The 25,850-nt window shown below is 48.3% G+C and overlaps 1 protein-coding gene and 1 pseudogene across 5 annotated transcripts in view; one reads left to right on the top strand and one right to left on the bottom strand.

The window, feature by feature from the left end:
* The window catches only part of Pi3K21B (phosphatidylinositol 3-kinase regulatory subunit alpha), a 223,147-nt gene that overhangs the window by 11,643 nt on the left and 185,654 nt on the right, over positions 1–25,850 (top strand). For 2 of the 5 annotated variants that reach the window (XM_075671263.1, XM_075671262.1), the window contains one exon: positions 16,373–16,452. The exons of 2 other annotated variants lie outside the window; for them this stretch is intronic. In XM_075671263.1, coding sequence (XP_075527378.1) covers positions 16,423–16,452 — 30 coding nt within the window. In that variant the 5' untranslated portion in view covers positions 16,373–16,422. One more of the 5 variants, XM_075671261.1, reaches the window with a different exon arrangement.
* LOC142559846 (uncharacterized) lies at positions 6,402–7,213 on the bottom strand (annotated as a pseudogene).

The following is a 25,850-nucleotide window of genomic DNA, read 5'->3' as shown; positions in this document are numbered from 1 at the left end:
TATTATTTTAGCAAAATAGGTAAGGTGATGGCATAAAAGAAATCTGGCTGCTTTAGTTTTTCGTCGAAGTTCATCGTTAACAGCTTTAAACCATGTGGCTGCGAGAGTGTCAGCAGTGTATCTTTGTCGCCTAAGTCTAGCAAGGCGGCAGGAAAGGTGAAGGATATCTCTAGTTATCCATGGCACGTCAATGTTTCTTTTCTTGGTTTTAAGTGGAACAAAGCGGCTGACGCATGTGCATATAGCAGCATTGAAAAAATCAGCCAAACTATTTAGATCGTCGTAGACACTGCGGTGCTCAAAATCTGCAAAACAATTGGCTAGAAAATTACTTATAGAATGGTCATCAGTTCAAAAAGTGTGAAGAACAAAGTCAGGGTTAGGAACAAGAACATTGTTAGGAACTAGTACAGCTAAGTGGTCAGCAATTCGATCCACAACATCACATGTATAGCCATTTTCAACAAGATTTCTGCTAAGAAATACAAGGTCTGGAGTAGAGGGGCTTCTGCTATTCTCAATGACAATTTGTTTTAAGTTACACGAGAGGGAAATCATTGTTCGTTCTTTACAGGATGAAGAATCATAGCCAGTGATAGACCAAGATTGCCATGAAATGCATGGTGCATTAAAATCTTCCCGCGGAACTAAGTTGGAACATGGCATGCATAAATGATGAAGAAATGCTCCTAAAGAGTTCAGTTGCTCAACATTAGACCCCAGAGGAGGATAAATTACACCAATAATGACAAAGCAGTTGCCATGTGACATGTTACACCACACAGATTCTACTTCATTATGACAAAAAAAAAACATCAGAACGGTAATATCAGACTGCAAGAATAGATCTACACCACCACCTCTTTCGTGTGTTCTGCTGCAGTGCATAGCGATAAAGCCAGGTGGAGTAACTTCAGCATTGAAAATTTTGTGGTTTAACCACGTCTCGCTAGCACCAATGATGTTGAGGCGCATTAGAAGCGGTCAAGGAGACAAATTCAGGAAACTTATTAACTAGGCTTCTGGCATTCACATTAAGAATTTTAAGGTCATCATGCCATATCTTCTGTCATCGCTTTGTACCATCCAAAGCAGACTTGGGGAAAGTATAAGAACGAGTTGAAGCCATAACAACGGGATTAGTTTTGTGATCCCAGTCATAACGGATGTTGTCGATGAACACATGATCAAACCTTACACGTACAGCGTAACCATTTTTCCTGTGTGAGGCAGTGGAATCCCAGTTTCCTGCAAATGGACCGTACAAAAGCAGAAAAATCTTCATCAATGCGCATGTCCGAGTTCGTAAGTTTGTGACCATTTCTTAATACTTCAATCTTATCGGGAAAGTCAAGCAAGTTAAAAATGATTGAACATGTGCGACCCTGCTGGAGTCTTCCAATTCTGTGGTATCTTTCAATATTGGGACAACTGATCTGTAGTTTTTCTGCGAAAAATGCAGCAATACCGCTTAGCAATAAACTATTGGTTTCTTCAAGTTGTTCAGCAAGCCCGAACAGGATAAAATTATTTCTGCACAAGTGGTTTTCAAGATCATTCTTATTCAGAGGAGGGATAATAACATCACTGGCTTTAAAAAATTGAGAAGATTCAAGAGAAGTCATCTTAGTAACCAGGACATGTCACCTTGACTTCATTACTTGAGGAAGTTGTTTCTAAAGCGGCCACTTTATATGATGACACATTAGATCGAAAATGTTGTCAGTTAAAGATAAAAGGGAATATGCATTTGCCTGTGCATTGTCAAACTTGCATGTGCGTTCCTGACTTCCGAGAAATCAAGATCATAAGTAAAAGACGAGATACCACTGTCTGGGAGCTGATGGAAGCATTCTATATATCTCTAAGAGGGAAAGCTTGCATAAATGACACATCTATTTCTTTAATGGATAGTGAGGAGTGTTTTTTGCGTGGCTTGCTATATTCTGTCGTTGTGACAATGTGATTACATGCTCTTGCGCACATGCGATTAAGGGCTTATATTCATGAATGACGAAAAATAAAGGTAGCTGAAAGTTAGCACTTTTATGAGCCAATAAAGAAAGAAATAAGAAGAAACAGTAGAAGATAAGAAGAGGACAAGAAATCACGAGGAGTCGGTGGGAAAAAAGAAGTTAGAAAATAAGAGCGTCCCAATAAAAAGAATACAATATATGAATGAAGAAAAGTGCGAAAGCGCACACAGAGTTACATGGCCAACGAGAAAAAGAGACACGTAGCCGAAGAGAGCGGCCCAGCTACATTCTGGAATGATGAGGGGCAGAAGGAGCTGGAGGCCAAACAGGGCAGATGGACCGTGAAGATGGCGGCAACCCAGTAGAAGCTGCTCTTCAGCTGCCGTGGCCGCGACTCGGGAACTGTGCAGGCGCTCCACCAGAGACTGCACAGCTACAGGCTGACGGAGTCATTTCCCGGACTACCAGCGGCTACAACCCGCAGGCTAAGAGAAGTCAACCGGATGATCCAGGCGCATCGGTGGGCCCAATGACATGTCGCCGGAAGCAGCGACAACTAGGCGATGCGGCTATGTCGATGGACTTGCTGTAAATATTTTGACCTTCATAACACATCATTTTTTAGGACTTCAGACAACATTCTCAATTAACTCGCCTTGTAGATTGTTTGTCGTGTGTTAGGTTTTTCCTATTTGGTTTGTAACGCGTGCTTTCTTGATATATGTATTTTTCTTATGCTCACGCCCCGTAAAGGCTTTTCCTAACTCAAACGTTCTTTTCGTCGTGTTTACCACCATGAGACTTTGATATGTTTCCCTTACTACGTCTCCGTGTTCAATTTTGTGCAGTACGTACATTTATTTTTTTACATTATGAACCAACTCGCCCAACAAGTTGTATTGAGCCTCCATTATTGAGCTGACTTTTTGGCCAGGGTGCTGTTGTATCAGGGCCGCCACTATCAGTCCGTGAGCGACGAAAGACAGGAGACGACTGTAGTCCTAAACGCCAGCAAGGGGAAAGATCCCCGTCTTTATTTCCACAGCCGTTTAAGTAGAACCAGCGTGACGTCAGTGACACGTGGTTCCATACATGCGTCAGGCGCAATGACTCAGCGCACCCTGCGGGAGCGTGCTTTCAGCCGCAGAGAAATACATTCCAGCACATCCCCCCCTTTTGCAAAATGAAAGTGGTTTTCGCGCATGACATTTAGCACACCCGCACACGAACAAAAAGCAAGAACCCTCAGTGGTAATCTACCACGAACAAAACCTTATTCATCAATCCCGTATCGAACTGGTCGCTTAACCACTCTACCAGACTTGGTCACAGTCACTGAAGCAGAAGGTACTAAAGTTGAAGTCATAGCCCCCGATGCTAAAGGTAACGAATCTGTTTAGGTAGCGGGTGACTCCCTGTTCGTAAAAACCAATTCGGGTGAATCACTTTCGTTTGGAAACTCGTAGCTGCCTTCTGCCTTCCTCTGTTCTGTCAAGTGGTTGAGCATTCGTCGGTTACGCCGCAGCGTACTCCCATCCTGGGTGCGTATTATGTAGGACCGCGGTGTAGCGGCTGTGGCTAGCACCGTTGCTCTGGTATTCATGTCCGTTACCCAAACGGAATCACCAGCTTTTAGTTTGTTCAATTCTCGGGTTCCTTGGTGCCTGTTGTAGTACCGTGCTTGTAGCTTCTTGTTGGCACTGTCTTTGGCCGCAAGATTACGCAGCGTGGCTGCACTGGACCACGCAGCTGTGGCGCCATTGGAACTCTTGTCCTAATACGCCGGCCCATGAGGATTTCAGCCGGACTAGGGCCAAGAATGCCTGGGGTTGCCCTGTAGGCAAGCAGAGCCAGGTACGGGTCCATAGATTTAAGGATCAGGCGCTTAATTGTTTGCACCATACATTCAATTTCCTCATTAGCCTGAGGGTACCTAGGGCTAGTAGTGACGTGACGAAAGCGATAATCGCGTGCAAACTTATCAAACTTTGTACAAGAAAATTGTGGTACATTGCCTGTCACTACGGTCTCCGGGATGCCATGGCGTGCAAAAATGCTTTTTAGCCTTTCTATCACCGCCCTAGCTTTTGTTAGGGAAGGAGGGCTACTTCCGGATACCGTGACAGGTAGTCGACCACGACAAGATAATGACAGTTGTTAATAAAGCGCAAGTCGACCCCAACTCGTTCCCACGCGAAACTTGGCGTTGGGGTTGAAATCAATGGCTCCGAGTTCTGGTTGACAAAGCGCGCGCGCACAAGTAACACATTCTTTCACTTGCCGCGCAAGTTGTTCGCCGATGCCTGGCCACCAGACCAATTCCTTTGCCAAAGCTCTAGTTCTCGCGATTCCCTGATGTCCATCATGTAGCTTTTTTAGTACTTCCTTTCTTAGGCACTGAGGTACCACCAGTCTGGTCCGTTTTAGCAGCATGCCATTGCATTCGACGATTAGTGCTCTTTCCTGCCAGTACAGAACTAAGTAGCAAGGAAGCTTTGTTTTTTTTTGGCCAGCCTTGGCGACACAACTTAAGCAAGGCTTGACAAACGACGTCAGTCTTTTGCACATCGTGTATTCTGTTAACAAAATTGTCACCCATTTGAAGCCCTTGCACACATGCTTTGACGAAAGACGACACTTCTGAGACGATCAGTTCACCGGCTAGTTTATCTTCTTTCGTCGGTGCTCTTGAAAGAGCGTCCGCCGTTATCAAGCTTTTACCGGGAACGTACACAATATTAAAGTGATACCGCATGAGCCGCATTCTGAAGCGCTGAACCCTTGGCGGCAACACATCAATAGGCATTTTACCAAGCAACAAAACGAAAGGTTTGTGGTCTGTTTCAAGCATCACCTCAATACCTCTTATGTATTCGTTGAATCTATCGGCAGCCCATGTTAACGCTAGTGCCTCCTTTTCCACTTGCACATAGCGCTGCTCAGTTTTCGTCAGTGACCTTGAAGCAAACGCTATCGGCCGGCGCTCGCCATTGCGTTGTTTCTGGAAAAGGACGGCACCGAGACCGTAAGACGAGGCTTCCGCCGAAAGAATCGTGGGAAGGCGTGGATCATACATAGCCATGCACTTTGCTGAGCAGATAAGAGATTTCAAGCTTTCAAAAGCCGTGTTCTGAGCAGGGCCCCAATGCCAGTCGGTCTCTTTCTGCAAAAGCTCCCGTAGCGGGGCAGTGGTTTGCGCCAAGTTCGTCAAAAAACTGCCTCGGTGGTTGGCCATGCCCAGAACACTGCGTAATTGCGATATATCAGAGGGTGCTTTCAGCTCTTTAATGGCTCTGAGTTTGGCCGGATCCGGCTGTACGCCTTCCTCGCTGATTAAATGGCCCAGAAAGCTTATGCTTCGAACACCGAACACACACTTTGCTTTGTTTAAGGTAACGTTAGACTGGGCCAGCTTAGCTAAGACGTTCGATAGTCTAGAGTCATGTTGCGCTTTGCTGTCGCCAAAAATGGGAATATCGTCATCAGGTTTACGACGCCAGGAAGGCCTGCCAGGATTTCAGACATTCTTCTTTGAAAATACTCTGGAGCTGATGTAATCCCGAATGGCAACCTAGTGAAACAGTACCGCCCGAACGGTGTAATGAACGTGGTCAGCACTTCTGAGGCCTTGCCGAGTCGCACCTGATGGAAGCCGGAATTCGCGTCTAATTTGGAAAACCATTTTGCACCGGCAAGAGAGCCCAGTGCTTGGTCGACAGTAGGCAATGTGTATCTTTCTCTTAAGACAAACTTGTTCAATTGCGTAAGGTCTACGCAGATCCTTACATCTCCCGAGTGCTTTTGTACAGGTACAATGCCGGCACACCACTCTGTTGGCTCTTCGACTTTACAAATGACGCCCATTTGTTCCATCTTCTCGAGTTCTCGTTTTACAGGCTCCTGAAGCGGTATAGGAATCCTGCGCGGTGCGCTTATTGCAAATGGAACAGCATTTGGTTTAAGCCTTATTGTATACTCCCCGGGCATAGTGCCCAAGTTGTTGAAAACCTGAGGGCACAAAACTTCGTAGTTGGGTTCCTTGTGAGCCACAGAGTCAACGAACTTTATGACTCCCAACGCTTTGAGAGCTGGCAAACCCAGCAGTACCTGGCGCAAAGAACTGACCACATAACATGTTTGGCGCGAAGTTTGTCCCCTCCATAATATATCCGCCTGAAACTTGCCCAGAACATTTAAGCGGTCACCGCTAGCGCCCGTCAAGACCTCGTCGGCCTTTTCCAAGCTCGTGGGAAGTCCCGGAAATGATGCTGGAATTACGGACACTTCTGCGCCTGAGTCGACCTTTGCAAAAACAGGCACGGAGTTAAGTAATACCTGAACGATACGCGCTTTGGCGCGAGGCGCCTCAACCACGCCCAAAAAATCCTCCCCACTGTCCTTTTGTACGGACGACACTTGTACCTTTCACTGGTAGCCTGGAGAAGTCCCTTTGAGGCACGCCTTGCCAAAGTGTCCCTTTAAGCCGCAGTTGAAGCACCTCTGACCTCTCGCTGGGCAGGCTGTCCTTGGGTGCGAGTTACCTCCGCAGAAGATGCACGGTCCCTCGGAACGAGCTGATGTCGGCCGGGTTTCCTTGCTGCGTTGCGGTTTCCTGCGGTAGCCCACTGCACTGCGTCGACATTGACGTCCTCACATGGCTTGCACGGTGTGTATTCGTGGACTTCGTTGCAGTTTCGAAGTTCTTCTTGCTGCTGCTGAACGGTCTCTTCTAGGCGGGCCCTCGCCAGAGCTGTTGCGAGAGACAGCTTGGGATCCATTTGGAGCGGCTCGGAAAGTTTTTCATCCCGCAGGCCCACGACGAACCGATCCCTGATGAGGCGCTGCTTGAATTCTCCGAAGTCGCATTTGTCCGCCAAGACGTGTAGAGCAGTCATAAACTGGTCAATTGACTCGCCAGGCATCTGGTGCCGCTTGTGAAAGCAAGCGCTCTCGTAGGCAACGTTGCTCTCCTTGATGAAGTAATCGTCGAACTTCTTTTTGACCAGCTCAAATTTCTTCGAATCTTCTGCAGAAAGATTGAAGGTGGCGAAGATGTCCCTTGCTTGTCGACCCATGGTATAAAGCAGAGTGCGTACTTATGCCTCTTCCGGGCGCTCATTCAGGCCCGACGCATAGCGATAGTCGTCGAAGTGCAGTATCCACGCCGGCCACTCTGAGGTAGTGTCGAAGTCAAGCGGGGGCGGCTGCTGAAGACCCGGCGGCGATGCAGTGGCCATTGCAGCCCCCCTACTGACGGCGTCTCGACGCCCTTTTCAATTGCTGTTAAAAGCGGGCGGATCGCATCACTTCTGACACCATGTCGTATCAGGGCCGCTGCTATCAGTCCGTGATCGACGAAAGACAGGAGACGACTGTAGTCCTAAACGCCAGCAAGGGGAAAGAGCCCCATCTTTATTTCCACAGCCGTTTAAGTAGAACCAGCGTGACGTCAGTGACACGTGGTTTCATACATGCGTCAGGCGCAATGACTCAGCGCACCCTGCGGGAGTGTGCTTTCAGCCGCAGAGAAATACATTCCAGCACAGGTGCATCATAAATATGGAACGAGCTACTGAAGTCTGCTGCTAAAGCACCCCTCATTGAGCCCTTAAAAAAGATACACTAGACTGTAAAAAGCTATTCGGTGAGCATTCTGCTACAAGAACAGTTAAAAGGGGTTTAATTGTAGCCAAGGTAGAAGCAAAGAAGTGAATAAACCATGGATGCGAGGAGCTGAATTGTTGGCGTTCGCATGCACTGGCGTGCCATGCAATTGCTCTGGAGCCCCATAGTGGCTTCATGGCAGCAGTGTCACTAGATGATGCCAAGTGTTGGGGAAGCGCGAAGGAGGAATCCAGCTGCCAGTTCATAGCTTATACATAACTCGTTTCGATAGTGGCAATACATTGTGTCGCCGTATTGATTCAATGCTAATGCATTACCATTGACAGTCATCGTGAAATTTTTATTACAGCCACCACCCCTGCAAACCCCACCTCCTCTATTTTCTTCTGCCTTCTTGCTGTGTGGTTCATTTTCAGAGGTGCTTCTGTGCTTTCTGTATTTCATATAAATTCCGCAGCTGTTCTCGCTGCTACTTTCCATTGGTGCATTGCGAGCGGCAAGTATGTGACGTGCAAACACCATGCGCATGATGTTGTCCAGCTTGCTCATAGCTGGAGTGGCTTTTTCAAGGAGAAGAGTGCAGGACATTTGTTTAAGTTTTTCACTCTTTTCGCGGCATATATTGGTGTAGTATTGAGAGTGTGCAAATGTTTTTGTCGAAGTCATTTGCTACGTAAGTAGTACTTTTAAATATCCCCTGCTTGGCCAGCAAGGATTGTCTATTGTGCCTTGCCGTGCTGTTGCAGATGACTCGCGGGATGCATCATCCATGCTTGCATTACGGAGAAGCCTGGCGCTGGGCATTTCCCTCCTAACAAGATTCATCTTGTGCTGCTTGCATCGTGCCGAGTTTTTTTGGACTGTCTAACCTTGTCCAATGTGCAGAGCCGTTACAATACTATTACAAGATCACTCACTTCAATTTTTTCTAATGGCGGGTGTCACTTCTGATGTTCTCATTTTATTTTTAGCCTGTTTCTACATAAGCATTTCTCAAGCACATGGTCCTTGGCAGGAACAAGAATAGTAGAGACGTCATATTTCAAGAAAATTGAGGCCACATTTTGGTGATGTGTACTGAAAGCTTGAACTCTGTAGTTTACTTTCACGATTTGAAAATAGTTACTCAGCACTGGCTTTTTACTCATCTTTATGTGTTATACAAGGCGTTTGGTTGCTTTTCCCCGGTATCCACTGTAAAATATGCAAGGCATGGTGTTTAGTGATTGTTGAAGTTGGAAGCAATATATGTTCTCAGTGATAAGCGATAAATGTTCATCCTGTGTAGATTCATTATAGCATTTGTGGAAACTTCCTCATTCAAGCATTCCAGGGTATTATATTGCTGTTATTTGAGTTGTTTCGCAGACTCCTAAAACAACTGCACGAGATACAAACTTCAAATTTCATGAAAATAGAGAGAAATTTAAATGTAATAGCCATATTTTTCATATTTTCGTGCATAATACGAGTTTCATAGTTTGATTCTTTGGTGAACTAAACAAGGCATGTTGTTCATATTTGGGGAATATTAGGAGCACAGTAAGGGTATTATGTAGGCAACAATCCAAATGGTTGGTTTAAATGCACCTTTTGCAGTGGAGTATGTATGCAAGTGGTTCAGAGCCTGTTTTACTAGTTGTGTAAAACTTGGGACTGCTGCCCCATGGCATAATTACGACTTTAAAACTGAGGTCAAATTTATCAGACATTGGGGGAACGCTATACACAAAATTTGGGTGGGAAGTTAAATGCATGTTCAGCAAATGCAGCTTTTATAAAAACAATAAAATTCTTAGGCAAGTGTTTGGAAGTGTCACATTGCCGTTTATTAGCTACGTTTCCCAATGTTCCTAGAGAACTCTGCTTCTTGGAAATTTTATACTTAAAAGAAATGGGTGGCAGTTTAATTCTAATGTGTCACAATGTTGTAATGTTCCTGGCTCATTTAGAAGCTCTACAATTTTTTAACCCTGAATATTTATTTTTTCATGCATGATAGGTCCGCGTGGTGTCTTCATTAAACTAAATGGGGCAGCTTTTTTGTTTGATTTCAGTAATGACCGGGTAATGAGTGATGTGTAGGCAATGTTCAAAATGGATGGGTAATTAAAGCTTTGGTTATAAGTTACATGTGCAAGCACTCTGGAGCCTTATGAACCTCTCTTATGAATTAGTGGCTTTTTAAAAATTCCTAATAAGTGTTCCAAGGTTTCAAACAGAACACTCATATACACACACCAGAACAACAGCATGACATAAATACAGGAAACTGAGTCGCTTTACAACTGCTCAAAAGAAACATCTTCGCTGGAAATTGGGTTGTAATAGTGCAAGGTCGCACACATCTGCTGTCTTTTTTCTTCTGAATATTGCAAGTCCTTTATGTTGATTATAGTTTGTTTTGTATGACCTCAACAATACTACTGCCTTAACTAGCGATAAATTTTTGCTCTGGGCCTAATTGCCAAGTACTATTTTTGTCTATTTTTAAAGCATTCTGTAGATAATGTGCATCTTTTGTATGCGCTGTACTGCTGCTGTGCAAGATACCACTCACCTTGTGAAGTGTACACAATAATGTCATAAGAATAGGGATGTAAATTCAACAGTGAAGTTTGACGCAAGCCTTGTAGCACTCTTGGCTGCTTGTTGTGGATGATTGTAGCAGTGTTTGCAGAGTTCATCATCTACTGGCGCTCTTCTGGGTCCATACCTCGATATAACAAATTATTGGATACAACAAAGCAAATCTAAAATGTCTCTCACTGATATCAGGTGTAACAACATTGGTTATAACGAAGGTATTTTTCTGTCATATGCAACTTCGTTTTAATGAGGTACGACTGTACTTGTGCTAAGAAGCTTTACGTTTCTTACCAGAATTCGGTGCTACAGTTTGTGGAGATGGGTTTGCACAAGGCTCACCCTATGAGTGACGGTCAGAAAAGGGCACGATGCTCCTCCACTCCGCAATGCGCAAAGGCGCCACGGCAGGGTTCGTCGACTCTACGACATGGCACAGAGAAGGCTCCAGAGTCAGATCGCCAACAAACGTGGGTTTGTTCATCCAAGGTACAGCATAGTGCGACAGTCACGGCGCTTACGGGCAAAAACTCACCGCAAGACAGATCCAGTACGCGCGCCTGCTGCGCTAGGGTTAACTGGTAAGCAGTCCACCAAGCTTGAGAACGAGAAGTCGCAGAAGCAAGGGTCCCATGTAGCGAACTCGTTGTGAGCCTGTGAGTATCTCCTGTGGCAATAAAGCACTCAGCGGAAGAGAGCTCGGGTGGAGAGGACGCCCGGGGCCGTCACTCGAGAGGCCAATCAGGGCGCGTCCCGGTGATTTGAGCCGGGGAGAGAGAAGCATGGTTTGCACGGGAAATTAGCTTCGGCGCGCTAGCCGTGTCCGCCATTTTGCTGTTACGGCGGCGGTTCCCAGATATCGAGCTAAGCACAATGCGCGAGCTGGGGAACGAGGCGCGGGAAGGCACCTCGATCCCCACAAGCTGTGGATAACGATCGCTGAAATTGTAGCTGTGACCTTTATATTGCTACGGGATAGTATTTCCAGTGACGAAGAGCTGAGCAGTAAGAAGACGACGACGACGATTGGAAGCTAGCGCGGGCTGTTGCCTCTTGGCCAACTGCGGCGTAGTGCCTTGTAAATATACTTGTAAATAGCTTTTCGTCGATGTCTTCCTACGTAGCATATCTGGTGGAGGTGGACGTTCCCTGTACCTCGTCACGGAGCTTCGCAGTGGACGGTACGTCGAGCCTTCCTTCATGGCTCCCGGCGACGACAACCCAACTCCGCCGGCTCCGACACCTGCTGCCACTTCGACGACCTACATCACCCTCTCCGCTCCCCGTGATCCTGGCGTATTCTCGGCAAAAGATGGGGAAGATGTCGAGGACTGGATCAGCCTGTACGAACACGTCAGCTGCAATAACCGGTGGGACCCTACTATCATGCTCGCCAACGTAGTCTTTTACCTCGGTGGCACACCTCGAGTTTGGTATCGGATGCACGAAGATGAGCTGACCAGTTGGGATTCGCTTAAGCAAAAGCTTCAAGACTTGTTCGGCAACCCCTACGGTCACCAACTTGCCGCACAGAAGGCGCTTTCCAGTCGTGTGCAGACGTCAACGGAGCCCTACGTCACGTACATTCAGGACGTCTTGGCTCTATGCCGCAAAGTTGACGCACACATGACTGAGTCCGACAAGGTCTCCCACATCCTCAAAGGCATTGCCGATGACGCCTTCAACTTGCTCATATTTAACAACGTGGCGATGGTGGATGCAGTTATAAAAGAGTGCCGCCGCCTGGAACTCCCTAAAAGCCGATGTATTGACCAACAGTTTGCCCGTCTGCTCAACACCCCAGCGACATCTTCCTGTGCCGACGCTCCTCGTCCCAACAACACTGGCGATGTTACCAGGATTGTCCGGCGCGAGATCGAGGCCGCCTATCCGGCTGCGTTCGACTCCAGCCCCTCCAATGCACCTGCAGTCACTGTTTCCCTGATCCAGGCAGTTGTCCGCCAGGAGTTCGCCAACATGGGTATTCACACCATCTGCTCGGCCCATCGCCCTGATACCCACCCAGCTTCTTCGATTCCACCCCGTCCCGCACCTTCTTACCCACCACGTTTCCGCAACCCCTCTGAATGGCGCACTGCAGACGACAAGCCAATTTGTTTTCACTGCCGTCGAATTGGGCACATTTCTCGGCACTGTCGCAGTCACTGGAGTTCCCTGAACGAGTCTACATGTACTGCCTACTCTCGCCCCCCAGGTGGCCTTTCTCGTCCCTATGCTGCCCGCTCAGATAATGCCGCCACCAATTCTCCAGCACCGAACCGCCCCTATTCTCGTTCGCCTTCGCCCCGACGATGACAATCTCGCTCCCCCCAGCCCCGTCGCTCCTATTCGCCAACTCCCTTCGAACGCCGCTCCCAGCCGGAAAACTAGACGACGCAGCGCCTCGAGGTGACGCTGCATTGCTCCCTACGCCGCCAAATCCTCTCCTGACGTTGCCCACTCATCTGAACCTTCTTGACGTGCAAGTCGACGGTGTTCCTGTATCTGCTCTCATAGACACTGGGGCGCACTTGTCGGTAATGAGCGCTGACCTTCGTAACCGGCTGAGGAAAATAATCACGCCCGCCACGACGCCTGTTGTCCGTGTCGCCGATGGCGGAACAGCCCCTGTATTTGGTATGTGTGCCGCCCGCGTCTCCTTCGCCGATCGCTCCACTACCGTGCTATTCACAGTCATCACTCACTGTCCCCACGACATCATCCTCGGCCTAGACTTCCTCTCCGCACATTCTGCTCTCATCGATTGCTCCACCAGTACTCTCCGCCTCGACCTGCCTGTGCTGGATCCCGCTGAACAACAACCTACTCGCCTCAGCTTCGTCGACTTCGTTCGCTTGCCACCTTTGGCACTGACTTACGTTGACTCCGTGTCATCCCCACCAGTGCCCGACGGTCACTACATCATGGCTCCTATGCAAGACGTCCTCCTTACACACTGGATCACACTACCTCATACAATTTTATCTATTACGGCGAATTGCGTCTGCCTGCCAGTGGTCAATTTTGGCTTGACGACACAAGTGCTGCCACGCGGGATGTCTCTGGCCCAACTTTGCTCATTCGAGGATCACTCTGTAGCATCGATTTCAGTAGACGACAATTCAACCGATCCTCCTCTACCATCGCAGTCGGCAACTTGTACCATCGCCAACTTACAGAAAATGATTGCACCCGACATGCCGTCCGAGCACGCTTGTGCGCTCTACCGCGTTCTGATTTCCTACCAAGATATTTTTTACTTTAACGATCGTCCTTTGGCCCAAACAACAGCTGTTAAACATCACATTAATACCGGTGATGCCCCTCCTATTCATCGCCGCCCGTATCGAGTATCACCGGCTGAGCGTCAAGTTATTCACACCGAAGTTCGCAAAATGCTTGCCAAGAACATTATTGAACCGTCATGTAGTCCATGGGCGTCACCTGTTGTGCTAGTAAAAAAGAAGGATGGCTCATGGCGCTTTTGCGTGGATTATCGGCACCTTAACAGGGTTACCAAAAAGGACGTGTATCCCCTACCTCGGATTGATGACGCCCTTGACTGCCTCCACGGTGCTCGCTATTTCTCCTCTATTGACCTTCGCTCCAGCTATTGGCAGATTGCCGTGGACGATCTCGACCGCGAGAAGACTGCCTTTGTAACACCCGACGGTCTTTATCAATTCAAGGTGATGCCGTTGGGCCTATGTAACGCTCCTGCCACTTTTGAACGCATGATGGACTCCCTTCTTCACGGTTTCAAATGGTTCACGTGCCTGTGCTACTTGGACAACGTTATAGTATTCTCCCCAACATTCGCTACGCACCTTGAGCGCCTCTCAGCAGTCCTGGACGTTTTTCGGCGAGCCGGTCTGCAACTCAACGCATCGAAGTGCCAATTCGGCCGTCGCCAGATTACCGTCCTTGGACATCTCGTTGACGCGAACGGAGTGCAACCGGACCCAGGCAAGATCCATGCTGTTACGCACTTCCCTGTTCTGAAGTGTGTCAAGGATGTGCGCAGCTTCATCGGCCCTTGCGCGTACTTCCGCCGTTTCGTGAAAAATTTCGCGGCCATAGCACGACCACTGACCGAGCTTTCGAAAAAAGACACCCCTTTCCAGTGGGGCGATGACGAGGCCTCTGCATTCTCGCTTCTAATCGACCTTCTCACAACGCCTCCCGTTCTGGCCCATTTCAATCCTTCTGCGCCTATCGAAGTCCGTACTGATGCCAGCGATCATGGAATCGGCGCAGTACTGGCACAACGCCAGCGTGGCCACTACCGTGTTATCGCTTACGCCAGCAGGCTCTTTTCACCCGCGGAGCGCAACTATTCCATCACTGAGCGTGAGTGTCTGGCCCTAGTTTGGGCGGTTGCGAAGTTCCGCCCATACTTATATGGCCGACCCTTTTCCGTTATCACAGACCATCACGCGCTTTGTTGGTTATGCTCATTGAAAGACCCTACAGGAAGACTTGGTCGCTGGGCCTTAAGCCTCCAAGAATATTCGTTCTCTGTCACCTACAAACCTGGCCGACTACACAAGGATGCTGACTGCCTGTCTCGCTACCCGGTAGACGAGCCTGACGACGCCAACAGTAGTACCGCCGACGGCATTTTCTCTGTGTCTGCCTTCGCTAACATCGCCGATGAGCAGTACCGAGACCTATCGCTGCGAGTACTCATCGAGCGTCTGCGCTCTACACCTGCCGACGCATCCGTTCGTCGATATGTCCTCCAAGGGCGGCATTCTGTACCGAAGGCACTTCCTCCCTGATGGCCCTGATATTCTTGTCGTGCCAAAACATCTACGACAGACTGTGCTCTTTGAGATGCATGACTCACCCACTGCAGGACATCTTGGGGTAACCCGCCCGTACGACCGCATCCGCCGCCGCTTCTATTGGCCTGGTCTCGCTCGCTCCGTCCGATGCTATGTTGCTGCCTGTGATCCCTGCCAGCGTCGGAAAACGCCTTAGGTGCTACCTTCCGGTCATCTCCAGCCGATCACTGTCCCTGTGGAACCATTCTTTCGTGTTGGATTAGACCTCCTCGGTCCCTTTCCCACGTCATCCTCTGGGAACAAATGGGTAGCCGTCGCAACTGATTACGTCACCCGATACGTTATCACGCGGGCTCTCCCTACCAGTTGCGCCACTGACGTCGCGGACTTTCTCTTGCGTGACATTATCTTAGTGCATGGCGCCCCGCGACAGCTGCTTACTGACCGTGGTCGTAACTTCCTCTCGAAAGTTATCGCCGACATTGTGCGTTCCTGCTCTATTCAACACAAGCTGACTACCTCATACCACCCTCTAACCAATGGCCTGACAGAGCGGTTAAACCGTACTCTTACTGACATGCTGTCCAAGTACGTTTCGAAGGACCACCATGTCTGGGACGTTGCCCTTCCTTACGTCACATTTGCTTATAATTCTTCCCGGCACGACACCACCGGATTTTCTCCATTTTATCTGCTCTACGGTCGTGAACCAACCTTGCCCCTTCACACGGTACTTCCTCCTGCTGCCACCTCAACAACCGAGTATGTGCGCGACGCCATCGCTCTCGCCGACCATGCACGCCAGCTTGCCCGTGCTCGAGTGACGGACTCGTGAACCACGCAGCAGCGTCAGTACAACGTCCACCACCGTGACGTACAGTTTTCGCCTGGTGCACTCGTGCTCCTGTGGTTGCCCTCTCGTCACGTCGGACTTTCAGAAAAGCTCCTTTCGCGATACACAGGGCCCTACCGCATGCTGCGCCAGATGACGCCTGTGACGTACGAAATTGCTCCTGTGAGCTTAACCTTGTCATCTACTCTGGCATCTAGTGATGTCGTGCACGTCAGTAGGCTCAAGAGCTACTACACTGCTTCAGAGTCCGGCCTTTAATCGCTCCGGGACGGCGCTTTTGCCGCCGGGGGTAGTGCTACGGGATAGTATTTCCAATGATGAAGAGCCGAACAGTAAGAAGACGACGACGACGACGATTGGAAGCTAGCGCGGGCTGTTGCCTCTTGGCCAACTGCGGCATATTGCCTTGTAAATATACTTGTAAATAGCTTTTCGTCGGAGTCTTCCTGTGTAACAATATGTAGAAGAGTTATAGTTGAGTGCACAGGTGGCAGACAAGGTGTGCAATAAGTTGTATTCTGCTCACTGCTCATATTTTCTTGCAGTTGGCTACCAGCACATCTGCAACACTGGCACCAGGAGAGAGGTGGCGAGCATGTTGGGTCGCAGCTGTCCTGAGGCTGCGGTGAGCTGGATTGTTTGATCTTGTAGCGATATGGAAAGCTTGAGACATCTGTACTATAGGAAGAAAGTAAGTGCTTAATGCTGTGGCTCTGACTGTTTCGTGACTTTGTTAACATTGTTGCGGCTGGGGCTCTGAAGATTTGAAATGTTTGTGCTCCGTGGTGGAATAAGGAACGTGGGGCTGGGCCTGACATTCAGGAGACTTAAAATGCCTAAAAGGACTTCTTCTTGGGCAAGCTTGGGCTTAGATTTCCTAGGTATACTTTGTAGCACAAAATACATTTCTTGAAAAGGGACAGAAGAAAGGAAGACAGTGAAACACCAAACTACCAACTGTTTAATGACAGCCTGAAAAAACATATAGAAGAAGACAACTTCCGCTCATGCGCAGGGAGCCAAGGTGTGACAGAACAACATGGTCATGATAACATACTTTGGATAAAGCACATTTCTGTGGAATATAATACGATACATGTATCGCCGACACAATCGGACCCTTTCTTTTTAATATAAAACGCTTCCAACAACTCCCTTGCAGTTTGGTTCCTACTTTTGCCAAGAATCAATGCTTGTTCAAAGCATGGTGTACAACGACAGGCTTTACAGTGTGTAGGAAGATGTGCCTTGTTACACTTACCAATACTATTAGCGTGCTCCCTCATTCTGTCATTAATACAACATCCTGTTTGTCCGACGTATGACTTGCCGCAATCTAGGGGTATCTTGTAGACCACCCCTTCAACACAGTCCCTGAAATGTTTGGCATGCTGCTTCTGGCAGCCCCGCGGCCCCTCGCGTGTGATCCAGGGGCACGATTGAGCTAACTTGTTGGGAGCTGAAAAGACAACCGGCATGCCATATCTGGTAGCTACCTTCTTGAGGTTGTGGCTCACACGGTGCACATAAGGTACCACTTCTGGTTTTACTCGCTCCCGTTCGTTCGAGTGCGTTTTCCCACTCGCAGTGGTAGTTTTTAGCTTCTGCAGGAGGGACTTGACCACGGAATTTAAGACAGACTGAGGGTAGCCTGCTTTTAATGTCTCTCAAGTTGATGGCAGAAACTCGCCTGCATCACATGCACACATGACTTGCGCAGAGCTGATTCCAGGCAAAGTAAGGCAATTCCACACTTTACAGTCTTAGAGTGTACTGAGTCATATTGTAACAATTCTTTTTTACCTAGAGGGAAGTGTGCGCAGCAAACGTGATCACTCATAAGTGTCACTCCGGCACGGCCTATTCAAATACATGTAAATCATAGAAAGGCTTTTCCGAGATAACCCCTGGACCGATTTTAATGAAATTTGTTGCATTTCAGAGAGAAAGTTAAATTCTAGTGACTATTGGAAGTGGAATTTCGATTTCAGGCCTGAATATTGTTGAAAGAATTTTATAAACTTCGAAAGTTTGAAAAAAATAGGAGCACGAAGTTTACAAATTAAAAGCTCTCCGTCGAGAACAGATATTGCGGTTCTGTAAACGGTATCCATTAGATCATTCAAAGCAGACAAATTCATTGTGTCAATTTATATGTTACGTGAATTTGTTACGTTGCGTAGAATGGTTTGCAAAAGCTGTATTTACACATTAAATTTTTGAGATTCATGTGTAACATATCAATTTTTCACACTTTAGATGTGCTGTGAGGTGCAATTCACAGAATTGGAATATCATTTTTCATTGCTGAGTTATGGAGTTGTAAACTTGCTAGTTTCGTTATCTGCAAATTTTCGATTTTTGCCAATATTTAGTAAAAAATTGAGGACCTAGATAAAAAAAATCCAGACCAACAGTCACTAGATTTAAGTTTTTGTTTAAATGCAACAAACTTCATCAAGTTTGCCGCAGTGGTTGCTGAGAAAAACGTATTCTCCTTTTACCTGTATTTAGATAGGAGAACCCGAGCTAAAGCTACCTCTTAAGCACTCCTCATACGTACGCCGGTCCCAAAAATAATGAAATGCCAGACTGACCCGTGGCAGAGGTGCAGTTCACCATTGAAGGACCCACATACACAGCTTCGTTTGTCATCCTTCTTCAGAGTGGAAGGGCACTGAGTTTTTATTTGGAGATAAAGAGCTTAAATAAATACCAAACTGCACACACATGCACTGAACATTTCTTTTATGAAAAACAAAAAACTTCAGAAGAAACAACAATAACAAATAAAAAAACATCATTTCCATGATGATGCTTCTCACTTCGCACTTATGTGCTTAGGTCTGCTAATCGAACAGACGCGTAGAAGACATGCAATCGAATGCATCTGCTGCTTCTCGGCGTGTGTGTCTAAGACTTGAGGTGCCTCAGAAAGACTGCTCCTGTGACCCTGAATGATGTAGGTTGCTGACAAGGCTTCTCTATTGTAACAGGAACATGTCACTGTTATGGCAGTCAGGGCTGGAATGGCAGGTGATGAGGCACTGAATATAAGGAAGGAAGTTACTACAACATACAGCCTCAGTTCATGCATTGTCGTTCCTGTGAATGAGGTTATTCATGAAACCCAGTTGTGAGGAATGAACCTCACATTTATCATTTCATTTTTATTTTTTACTTATGTGTGTGGACATTGTGTAATCAAAGAAAAAGGAAGGAGGTAAGCTGAGGGCAGGTGGCATGGACATGCATGAGCTCAGGAGAGAAAAAGGAAACGAGCAAGACATCCAAGTGAGCTCAAGCTCAGAAGCTCGAAGACCTGCAGAACCAGTGCATGGTCCTTGTTCAAGAGCTACTGCTGCCATTCCTGTCATGGGCCTACCGCCTGGTGCAGCTGCTGAGGGGTACCTGCTCTAGAATCGTTGTGGAGGCCAGTGCTAAAGCCGAGGGCTAGTCCTACTGGAGCACCGTTGCTGAGGGCCGTCTCTGTGACGAGGCCTACCGAGGCACTGGCTGTGGGGTTTCGTCTCTGGGTTCATATCAGCTCGAGGTACAGCCACTGCCTAGGCTTATTGATAACAGCGTGGTCGATGTGCTGCACACAGTATTGCAGCCGTGTGCCATAGTCTGCAAAGCTGCAAGAACTGAGCCACCGGTGCTTTTGTCCACGAGGGTGACGTAACGCTACCAGTCCCTGAAGTGATTTTTGTATTTTCAGATATGTCATTCCTCTAGGTTTCTGTGCTAACAAAGTTGCATCGCACCCATGCATACATTCAGGGCCGTAACTAGGGGGTGTTAGGGGGTCCTGTACACTAGGGTCATCTGGCTGGCTCGGCTTGTTTCATCCTTTGTATGTTGCGCTGTACCAGTTTTAGAATGCAGTTTTAGTAGGGGGTCCTGACCGCCGTGAAATTTTTGTGTGCTTTAACTTTATGGGCTATACTATGTGGGAATGCGTGACTCTCACGCCTCCCCTGAGATCTAGTTTTCCCGCATGGCTCGTCTCCTGCAGGGCGGCTTCGCCCGCCGCGTGGCCTGGCGCCCGCGGCGGTAGGGTGGTACAAGCGCAGTGCGAGAGATGGCGCAAGTGTTGCGCTGCTAACGCCGCCTCACGGCAGGGTGACTTGGGGGCGCAAGGGGAGGACGGGCTGGCGCTTCCCCGGCGGGTCGGCGAACGGCGCGGACATTTCCGCGCGCGCTGAGACCATGCTTCTGCGAGACTGTCTCGCGTGGCCGCCTTCGAACACGCCACGATTCGCGTGACCAGACACGCGAAGGACCAGGCGTTGGGATCCAGCATGGGGCGAACATATTCGCTCGCTTCCGGTCGCGGTGAGTCAGACTTCTAGATTTGTCGCGCGCCCATCGGCATGTTTTGTGGATAGCAACTCGGCTAGCAGGCACTGATCTATGAAAGGTGCAATAAATGCCCTTGTGATTGTTTGCACTACTGTGTTGTCGTTCCTTTGTCTCAAGAACACGGTGTGAGAGACCCCACAACTAAAATACTTACGTGCCTTCACAGCGACTGCCAGTTGCCAAAATTTTTCATGCACTGTAACTTTCCTAATATTACTTTCCTCTTCTTCCTTTCCTCAAGCCTTCCCTTTGACAAGACCACCTCAGCGCTCCCTTTCTCACCTGCCTGCCTTGCTAAGCATTGCACTTCACCCTCTAGTTCCTTCGCGTCTCATTTTACAGTGTAAGCTGTTATGGGCTGTAAGATAACAAACTTTGTTGCTGGGCTAGTTGGTTCATGCTTAACTGAATAATGGTAAGCACAATTCCGAGACAGGACAGAAGACAGACGCACAAGAACAGGACAAGCGCTAACTCGCAACTAAATTTTATTCTGAAGACTTTGCCTACTTAAGTACACAGCAGACCAGGATCGTGCAAGTGCACTGCCCATCAAGTCAGCCAATGCATCATATCAAGAAGCGCATAGATTACAGCATAATTTCTAACTGCTTTTCCTTGTTACGCAAAACAACCAGCATATCACTAATACAGGCACTTTTTTTCTTTCTAATATGATATGCCTCCATGATTTCTCTGGCCAAAGCATTGCTACTCCTGCCTAGCATTCGAATACCGGAAAGAAGGTAGTGCCACGTAGTGTCATTGTGATTCTGTTATATTCCACAAGGTGTCCTTACTTGTAGCAGTTGCATATAGCAGTTGCATGAAGCATGTGGCTGACCGTGAATGTAGCAGGCTAGGTGACTACTTGTCACCATTACCAACAGCAACGTACCATGCAACAGGTCAAGGGATTGTGACATGTGGGCCACATAGTTTGGATACCTGTTTTTACTCTTCGGCCCTTCCTCGCAAGGGACGAACCTGAAGAAACCATTCATAGAGCTACGCATACGGCTGCAACCTAGCAACATCGGGCTCATCAGACTGCTGTGCAGAGAGCAGGACAAGCCACAGCTCGCCGTCAACGCCGGGCGGACAGTTCAGATCGTTCTCATGAAAATGACACAGATACTTCGCCACAAATACCTGTAGGGTGTGGTGCCAAAAAAAAAGAGCTCCTATTTAGTTGCTCCTCCTGCTTACGCTGTGTCTGTGCTGTGTGTGCCAAGGGATGAACCTGAAGAAGCCATTCGTAGAGCTACGCGTACGGCTGCAACATGGCAATATCGGGCTCATCAGACCGCTGTGCAGAGAGCAGAACAAGCCACAGCTGAGCCGTCAACGCCGGGCGGACAGTTCAGATCGTTCTCGTGAAAACGATGCAAAGATATTTCGCCACAAACACCTGTAGTGGGTGGTGCCAAAACTAGAGCTCCTATTAGCTGCTCCTCCAGCTTCCGATGCGACTGTGCTGTACGTGCCGTGTCGGCTTGTGACTTTTTTTTTTTTTTTTTTATCTTTAACCCCATGGCAACTCCTTTATTGGCTCCCACTACTTTCTCTGTCCATTGCCGCTCGAGAAGTTCTTAGCCTGTGTGGACCGTGCTTGCCAGCTTCCAGTCCCTGTGGAAAACGCATATGTTTCTTTCAATGGCAGTGGTGAGCCGCCCGCAGTCATTTGTGGAACAATGGCGCACCGACGCATGTCACTTCTCCCCGTTCCCTGGGTCCTACCACAGAAAAAAACAAGCCTGAGCAAACATTGAAGGATAGCTGCGATTGTGGTCAAAGGAAGGTATTTCAAGCAATTCCACATGGCAGCGAGCACACGCTGTCAAAGGATAATTGCTGCTGCTGGGTATGCACGGATGTGAAGCACACAGTGAAAAATATGTGCGAACTGTTCCCAAGCCATGTGTAGCGGTACGCAGTTCACATGAGTAGTTCAGGCTTTGCATGTCTGTTGATAGATAGCAAGCACACAGCTCTGTCCATCTGGGTGGCATGCGGAAAAAAAAAAGCCTGCAGGGTGGCATGAGGGGAGAAAGAAAAAAGAAGGTGGCTTTTCCTTGCCTTCTATATAAGATTAAAAACCAGATAAGAGAAAAGAACAACCATAAAATTGCTGCAGTGAAGCCAACATTTCCCTTCCTCCTGGATTATTAAAAAAAAAAAAAACTTGTAAAATGCGGAGCCCAAGGAGATTCTGCAGTTTTAAGTGCAATACAAGCGCGGAGCAGGAGGCAGTGTCTGGGGTAGGTTTTTTGCGCGTTAACTCTCTCCATTTTCCCAACGTTTTCGTCAGGCAATTGCAAATAAGTCTCTTTGGAGTCGGCCACTTCTGTTTGCGTGCACAGGATTGTAGCGAAATGAAAAGGCCCACTGCAACCAAGCAAACATAACTTGCCTCTTACTTCAAGAAAGTCCAAATAAATGAAACAGGCAGAGTAGAAGAGCTACCTCTGTCAATGGGCAAAACTGCCCCTTTCTCTGAACAGGCGGAAAGCCAAGCACGTCGGAATTTCTGTAGCGACTTGGGAAAACGGAGCATGTGAATGCTCACGAGAACGAATCACAGGAGGCCCTAAAGAATCACAAGCACGACAGCCACACGCCACCAAGAAATGATGGCCGCCGCTGTGCAGCTCCAAGTGGCCTTTGTTCTGCAGTCAGCGATGGTGCAAAGTTACGCCTTCACCGTGGAGTAATACCGACGCAAGACGAGTGGCACAGCACCTACACATTCTGGTTCGCTTGCCCTCAGTGCAACGAGTGCAAATGCTTTTGACTTTGGGCTTTTTGTTTCAAAGATGAAGCACTTACTTGATCCAGAGATGATAGACAGGCTGCTGCTTGATCTCTGGACCCTTTCAGCTAACTATGAATATTCAGAGAAGCTTCAAGGAGCATTATGCAAATATTGCGTAGTCTTCGCGGTTGAGTGTGTAGGAATACCAGCACTTGGGCTGCTTTGTAACTAATGCATTTACAATTGCAACAAAGCCATGCACACGCCTTCAAGAGCCACGCATCCAGCAGTTGTCAGGCCATGTCAACAATGGTATCTGAGAACTTTCTAGCAATCCAGTCCTGCTCACAGCATGACATCTTAACACAACTTTACCATGGCCTTAAAAAGCAGGTGGAAGAAAACCCCAAGAACTTGCTACCGATGAAAGAAACAATCCTTTTTTTTTGTGTCTGGCAAGCAAGAAGTGCTGCTTAGCGGCACATACAACTCTGGTCCAATAAATATGTCTCAAGTGCTGTCATTGACAAACGACAGAAGTTTCTGCACACTGCTTAGGTCAAGGGCAAAATGTGGAGACGGCTCCATGAGAGCTTATATTGAAACATCTCCGGCGAGTAGCCTGTAAACAAGCCCAAAAATTCAAGATGAGTTCATTACCCTCTGTGGTAAAACCACACAAAGATAGTTGACAATGTCAACTCAGGTTCATGTTTTTCAGTTCTAGCTGACAAGGCCACTGATGTATTTCGCACTGCTTATCTCGAAGACAACGGACACGTCCCAAACACCTTGTTCGGATTTAGAGCTCACCTGTCCACGCAAGACGTGTGCTGCAGATCAAAGAAAAAGTCATCGACAAACTGGACACGCACAGCAAAAGAGCCATCCTCGCACTTGACGTGAAAGGGGCTTTCGACAAAGTGTCACACGAAACCATACTGCAACACCTCAACGTATATAACTGCGGTAAAAATATATATATAATTACATCAAAGCTTTTCTGAAAGAACAGACAGCCACAGTGAGGATAGGCAACTTAACCTCTGAGAAATTCGACATACCGCGAAAGGGAAGGCCACAAGGCTCCGTCATTTCGCCGATGCTATTCAATCTAGTGATGAGCTCACTACCCAAACAACTGAAGCAAATACAAGGGATTGGTCACGCAATATATGCTGACGACCTCACCATCTGGACTATGGGAGGGTCGACAGGTAAACAGCAAGACGCTCTGCAAGAAGCTGTTGACACAACGGAGAGGTACCTGGAAGCATGTGGACTGACGTGCGCACCAGAAACTCAGAGCTCTTGGTACTAAGAAAGCGCACAAGAGGCCGACAACCGCAGCATATACCAGACCCGGAAGTAAAGGTGGGAGGCATCATGATTCCGCAGGTAACGAGGCTCCGCATCCTCGAGCTCCTGATTCAAAAGGACGAAGCCAGGGCAGCAGAGCTAGAAAAAATTCAGAGAACAATGCAAAAAATAACCCACCTTATCAAAACAGTGACGAGCATAGGGCACAGACTCGAGGAGGAAGACTGCATGAGAATAATACAAGCACTGCTCATGAGCATCGTCACCTACGGGAGCCCATACGTTGACATGAAGAATAGTCTATGAGACGAAGTAAACGCCCTCATCAGAAAATCCCACAAAATTGCGTTGGGCCTGTCCCCTTCCACATCCACAGTGAAACTACTCAAAATGGGAGTTCACAACACGTGGGAAGAGCTCGTGGAAGCGCACGTCAACCAACTGGAGAGACTAAAGCTAACAAAAACGGGAAGAGCCCTGCTCCAAGATCTGGGCTACCAAGTCGAGCATGAGAGGCACCTACCTCAGCGTATCCCACACGAGATCAGGGACAAGCTGCACATAAGTACCATTCCCAGAAACATGCATCCCGAGTACAACAGGGAAAGGAGACAGGCGAGAATACAGGCGTTCAAGCACATACTGGAACGCACAAACAGCAAAGAAGAAAATGTGAGATACACGGACGCAGCTGCGTACAGAACAAACGACCGATTTGCAATCAGCGTGGTCGACGAGAAGGGCGAACAACTTACAGCCACATCCATACGTGCCAAGGACGCGAGCACAGTGGAGGAGCTGGGCATAGCCCTGGCCATCGCAACGTGCAAGAAGACCCTGGTAACCGTGGTGACGGACTCGCAAGAAGCATGCAGGAGGTATGTGAACGGAAGGATCGAAAAGGCAGCACTTCAGGTCTTGACCAACACCGAGATAGAAACAGCAGAAATCCTCTGGATGCCGGGACACGAGTCTCTCGTGGGGAACCAGGCGGCGCACACCGCGGCTCACACGCTGGGCTCGAGATCATGCACGCCGAGCCATCTTCGACACGCAGAGAACACGGACCAACGACTGCGACGAGGATGATGAACGGATATCCAAGAAGTACTTGGACACTACAGGAAGCAGAGGCGTTGCTACCCGCTCACGCATAAGACGATGAGTAGGGAGCAAGCGGTAACCTGGAGAAGACTCCAGGCTGGAACCTACCCGCATGGAACACTGCTGCACGCCATGTATCCGGGCACCTACAGGCGAGACTGCAAGTTCTGCCCGCCGGACACGCCCAACACCTTGCGCCATATGGTGCTGGAGTGCAGAAATAACCGCGAAGTACCACCGTCATCATCATCACCACCAGGCGATAACATGCAGAAAGAAGCGGATATGGAGGAAGAATCGGAAGACCAGTGGGAGGCTCTGCTGGTGACGCAAGACCCTGACAGCCAGCTACGGTTGGTGAAAAGGGCTCGGGCGGCGGCAGCGAGCCATGGCTACCTGGACTGAGGAGGCCACCCACTTTGGGCTCAAGAAACCCGGTCTAACAATAAAGTTTATTTCTCTCTCTCTCTCTGCCCTCA

This window comes from Dermacentor variabilis, chromosome 10 (genome assembly GCF_050947875.1).
Source record: "Dermacentor variabilis isolate Ectoservices chromosome 10, ASM5094787v1, whole genome shotgun sequence".
Classification (NCBI taxonomy): Eukaryota; Metazoa; Arthropoda; class Arachnida; order Ixodida; family Ixodidae; genus Dermacentor; species Dermacentor variabilis.
The sequence above is the reverse complement of the archived record's forward strand: the minus strand, read 5'-3'. Positions and strand labels throughout refer to the sequence as shown.